The 2,001-nt window shown below is 39.3% G+C and overlaps 1 protein-coding gene across 1 annotated transcript; it reads right to left on the reverse strand.

Annotated features, from left to right (window-relative positions):
• Window positions 1-1,121: 1,121 nt before the first annotated feature.
• LOC144036388 (insulin-like) lies at window positions 1,122-1,722 on the reverse strand. Its single transcript, XM_077546988.1, has 3 exons — window positions 1,709-1,722; window positions 1,398-1,592; window positions 1,122-1,252 (listed from the first exon to the last, which is right to left on the reverse strand). The coding sequence occupies exons 2-3, from the start codon at window positions 1,576-1,578 to the stop codon at window positions 1,122-1,124; spliced, it is 312 nt and encodes a 103-aa protein (XP_077403114.1). The 5' UTR covers window positions 1,579-1,592; window positions 1,709-1,722.
• Between the last annotated feature and the right edge of the window lie 279 nt (window positions 1,723-2,001).

Consider the following 2,001-nt stretch of genomic DNA (forward strand, 5'->3'; position numbering starts at 1 on the left):
TGTAAAAGCAACAATTGGTGAAAAGCTCTAGGTTACAATTGAGAACGTGCACAGAATATCAGTTGAGGCTGCATTCAAGACAACTTGGACATTTTTTGGCAACCGCTCACACTTGTTATACGTAGCCTATACATGTATGCATATTTTTTTAAACAGGTTAGTTTATACAAAAATGACTTATCTTAACTCATTCATTGCCATTGACGGTTATAGACGTCAACAATTAATTTGAACTATTTCTATTAGTTTAACATTTTTTTTCCACTTTTGTTAACAAGAGTATGAAAACCTAGAATTTTTTTTATTCTACATTTAGAACAGATATAAAATGTGTGATTAATTGTGAGATAACTCGTAAGTCATGCAATTAATTATTATAAATTTTTAATTGTAATTAATCGCATGACTTAAATAGTTAACTCACGATTAATCATAAATTTGATATCTTTTCTAAATGTACAATAAAAAAAAATCTAGGTTTTCATACTCTTGTTAACAAAAGTGGAAAATAGTGGAAATTTTGGACGTCAATAGCCGTCAATGGCAGTGAATGAGTTAACGTCTATGTCTGTCCTAAAAATTATTTATTATAAAAGCAATAATCACAATTAAGTATCATCTAAATTGTTGTTGGACAATAAGTAGATGATGACTTCATCTTATTTCCGCTTTTCGTTTACTTTCCAGTCCTTATCCTGTTCAGGGTCACAGGTGAGTTAAAGACTATCACTGCTGACTTTGGATGAGTGATCCTGGACACTCACAGAACACTTAAAGACAAACCCCTATCCAAGCTCACATTCTCGGTTATTTAGACTTGAAGTGCATGTTTTTGGAAGAAACCTGGAGAAAAGCCACTTCCACATGTGCCACTCTGCCACCGTCAAGATATCATCGGGTTCTTATAACCAGCCTTAAGAAAACAAAATGACTTGGACCACAAAAAGGAATCAGCATCAATTGACAAAACTAGGAAAATATATTTAATACATCAGTTTGCTTTGCAGATATTCCACATGCCTGCAAGTCTTCTGGTGAGAAATGACAGAAAGGTGCAGAGATGAATCAAAGCATGGCTAAGCTAGAGTAGCAAAGACGAGGCTAATCACGACGTCGGCCGTTTAGTTGCAATATTTATCCAGGACCAGCATGCTACATGGTTGGTGACAGCACTGTTCTACAATGCCGTCACGTTTCATCATCATGTCCATCTTTTTCTTAAAGGCGTAACCCACCATCTCGTTAAAATCGACTACTGATGTCGCCTCATCAGCATTTGGCGGTATGATACCTGGAGAGTGGGACAAAGATTTGTTTTAAAAGTCATAACTGACTTGAAGATGCCAAATATGATCTAACAACTGAGATCCAGAAGTTACAGGGTTTTTTTGTCTTACGTAGCACAGAGTCGATATCCCTCCTGGAACTGGTGAAAAAGCCTCGGTCCCCGCAGACCATATTAAGGGCGTCAACCAAATTAGGGCCGCACAGATGTTGTGAAGAAAGGGCTCTGGAGCACGGCCATGACATGACCAATAAGACCAGGACTGAGGCAGAATGAAGCCACAGTGGTGCCATGATGGAAAAGATCTCTGCACCAAAAAAGTATGACGGTTAGTCGAGTAGACGAACATGATACCCTGCTGCGCTCGTTTCCGCCGTAACCAAGATGAAATCAAACATCTCCATGTGAAAAACAAAATCTTACCTAAAGAGTTTGCCGAGAAGATGGCCTGTGTGGCGGAATAGCAGTAGTTGGACTGCTGAAATCTGGACGGCATCAAGCTGGAGGTCCTCTGACCATTAATACCCCCGGCGTGGCCTGAAAATGTGCGTAGTGTGTACGCACATGACGTTGGCATCACATGTTCCTGTCAGCAAATGTTCAGTAACTGCTTGGACTGGAAAGCCTTTTTGCAGCATCAATTAGTAAAACAAACCGTGCTTAATGATCCAGAATGATGTGATCACCTCTTGGTCACACACACCGATCACCTTCCC

This window comes from Vanacampus margaritifer, chromosome 16 (genome assembly GCF_051991255.1).
Source record: "Vanacampus margaritifer isolate UIUO_Vmar chromosome 16, RoL_Vmar_1.0, whole genome shotgun sequence".
NCBI classification, from domain to species: domain Eukaryota; kingdom Metazoa; phylum Chordata; class Actinopteri; order Syngnathiformes; family Syngnathidae; genus Vanacampus; species Vanacampus margaritifer.